Source organism: Megalobrama amblycephala, linkage group LG1 (assembly GCF_018812025.1).
Source record: "Megalobrama amblycephala isolate DHTTF-2021 linkage group LG1, ASM1881202v1, whole genome shotgun sequence".
NCBI classification, from domain to species: Eukaryota; Metazoa; Chordata; class Actinopteri; order Cypriniformes; family Xenocyprididae; genus Megalobrama; species Megalobrama amblycephala.
In genome coordinates, this window is record NC_063044.1 from 72,864,937 (window position 1) to 72,868,020 (window position 3,084).

The following is a 3,084-nucleotide window of genomic DNA, read 5'->3' on the forward strand; positions in this document are numbered from 1 at the left end:
CTGATCAAAATTGTTTCTTGAGCAGCAAATCATCATTTCCCACTACACAAACATTTTACTTGTGCCTATAATATTTAAAAAAATAATAACTGGAAGATTTACTGAAAAAAAATTAAACATTTATTTATTTTTTTCAGACCTGATGAAGAGAGTGAGGAGAGTGAAGAACTGAGTGAAGTGGAGGAGAAACATCATGTCAAACCTGGAGAAAAACCTTTGAGCCACTCAAAGACTAAAAATACATTTTTAAAGAAAAGAAGAGCCAAGAAATCTACAACCTGCACTCAGTGTGGAAAGAGTTTCTCAACCAAACAAAGTCTTAATGTTCACATGAGAGTTCATACAGGAGATAAGCCATTCACATGTGATCAGTGTGGGAAAGGTTTCAGTCAATCTGTACACCTTAAAGGACACATGAGGATCCACACCGGAGAAAAGCCATTCACGTGTGATCAGTGTGGAAAGAGATTCTCAAACAAACGTAATCTTGATGTTCACTTGAGGATCCACACTGGAGAGAAGCCGTATATGTGTGATCAGTGTGAAAAGAGATTCTCAATCAAACAAAGACTTGATCTTCACATGCGAGTTCACACTGGAGAGAAGCCGTTCACATGTGATCAATGTGGAAAGAGATTTACACATAAAAATAGTCTTAATCACCACATGAAGATCCACACCAGAGAGAAGCCATATATGTGTGATCAATGTGAAAACAGTTTCCCAAACAAAAAAAATCTTCAGGTTCACATGAGAGTTCACGCTGGAGAGAAGCCGTTCAAGTGTGATCCTTGTGGAAAGAGATTCCCAAACAAAAGTCACCTTGAGCGTCACATGAGAGTTCATACTGGAGAGAAGCCACACACATGTGATCAGTGTGGGAAGAGTTTCCCACACAAACAAAATGTTCAGCTTCACATGAGGATCCACACCGGAGAGAAGCCGTTCAAGTGTGATCAGTGTGAAAAGAGATTCTCAAACAAACAATGTCTTGAGCTTCACATGAGAGTTCACACTGGAGAGAAGCCATTCACTTGTTATCAGTGTGGGAAGAGCTTTACACAATTAGCACATCTTACAGGACACATGAGAGTTCACACTGGAGAGAAGCCGTATGCATGTGATCAATGTGGGAAGAGCTTCACACAATCAGCACACCTTAAAGAACACATGAGAATCCACACAGGAGAGAAGCAGTACATGTGTGAACAGTGTGAGAAGAGATTCACAAACAGAAACAATCTTAAAATTCACATGAGGATCCACACCGGAGAGAAGCCGTTCACATGTGATCAATGCGGGAGGAGTTTCCCAAACAAAAAAAATGTTCAGGTTCACATGAGGATCCACACCGGAGAGAAGCCGTTCAAGTGTGATCAGTGTGAAAAGAGATTCACATATAAACAAAGTCTTGATGTTCACATGAGAGTTCATACTGGAGAGAAGCCGTACGCATGTGATCAGTGCGGCAAAACATTTCCTGTGTTATCATACCTGAAGTCACACCTGAGAGTTCATACGAAGGAGCTGCACACGTGTGATCAGTGCGGAAAGAGTTTCTGTTTTAAAAGTCACCTGAAGATACACATGAAGATCCATGCAGTAGAGAAACCACATCACCACAGTCAGAAATCATGGTAAGAAGTTCATCTGTATATACTGAGTTAGTTTCCTAACAGCCACATTTTCACACATACATGTTTGAAATGAAAATTCAGTCAGTTTTTCACAGTTGAGTACAAAATATAGAATTTATAAGTCATAGTAATGAGAAACATTCTCATAATTATGACTTATTTTCACATAATAATGATAATTTATCATAGTCTTAATATTCAGAATATATATCTTCTTAATGACAGATTTTGTAATGAGATCAATGAGATACTTTTTCATAATAATGAGATGAGATACTTTCTCGTGATTCTTTCTTGTAATAATGAGATAATTAAATACTTTCTTGTAATGTTACTTTGTCGTGATAATGGGATACTTTCTCATAATAATGAGATACACTATATTGCCAACAGTTTTGGGACACCTGCATTCATGTGAACTTTAATGACATCCCATTCTTAATCCATAGGGTTTAATATGAAGTTGCCCCACCCTTTGCAGCTATAACAGCTTCAACTCTTCTGGGAAGGCTTTCCACACGGTTTAGGAGTGTGTTTATTGGAATTTTTGACCATTCCTCTAGAAGCTCATTTGTGAGGTCAGGCAGTGATGTTGGTGAGAAGGCCTGGCTCACAGTCTCCGCTCCAATTCATCCCAAAGGTGTTGAGGTCAGGACTCTGTGCAGGCCAGTCAAGTTCCTCCACACCAAACTCAATCATCCATGTCTTTATGGACCTTGCTTTGTGCACTGGTGCGCAGTCATGTTGGACCACAAAGGGGCGTGATTCCTTCATACTTTGGTTTCCTACTTTTGTTATTGTATTTACTTAGCTGAAAACTCACAAAGATTAAGCCAAACCTCATTAAAAGCCATATAATCTGCTGAAGTCTAACATGAAGACTGCATTAGTTCAGACAATTTCACTTCCTGAAAAACACCATCGACTAACAAAAGCACATCTTTGAAATGTCATGCAATATTGTTCTTTACTGGAACATTTTTCTGTTTTTATTGTATGTATTGATGGAAATAAAACAAAAATGATACCAAAGTATTTTGATATTTCACTTTTTCTTGTTCTTGTCTTTAACTGGTCATTTATTTCACAGGGGTCACTGGTTCTGTTTCAAAGTCTAGTGACTGGCTTCACTCCCTACATAGACAGCTTGTGTTTAAATGCTGACTATAAAGATCTGAGAAACTGAAGACACATTAAACCACCTTCATCTGTCTGCAGAGAGACATTCACTAAATACATCACAACAAAACACACTGAACAAACATACTGTGGGCAAAAGGGTTCTTAAATATCACAATAAATGTTTTATAAAATATAATCTTAATAAGAAACCTATGACAAGAACACTAGTGTCAGTGCGTTATATTAAACATCAGCTCAACATTTTTAAAAGCTGTTCAATTACTCCAATAGGTTTCTTAGACCATGCCATGGTGCAATGTGTTTT

The 3,084-nt window shown here is 37.9% G+C and overlaps 1 protein-coding gene across 1 annotated transcript; it reads left to right on the forward strand.

The window, feature by feature from the left end:
- Nucleotides 1-264: 264 nt before the first annotated feature.
- Nucleotides 265-2,133, forward strand: LOC125247749 (gastrula zinc finger protein XlCGF57.1-like; the record flags this gene model as incomplete). Its single annotated transcript, XM_048159214.1, has 1 exon — nucleotides 265-2,133. A coding segment is annotated over one exon (1,377 nt), but the record flags the coding sequence as incomplete, so codon positions are not given.
- Nucleotides 2,134-3,084: the final 951 nt, after the last annotated feature.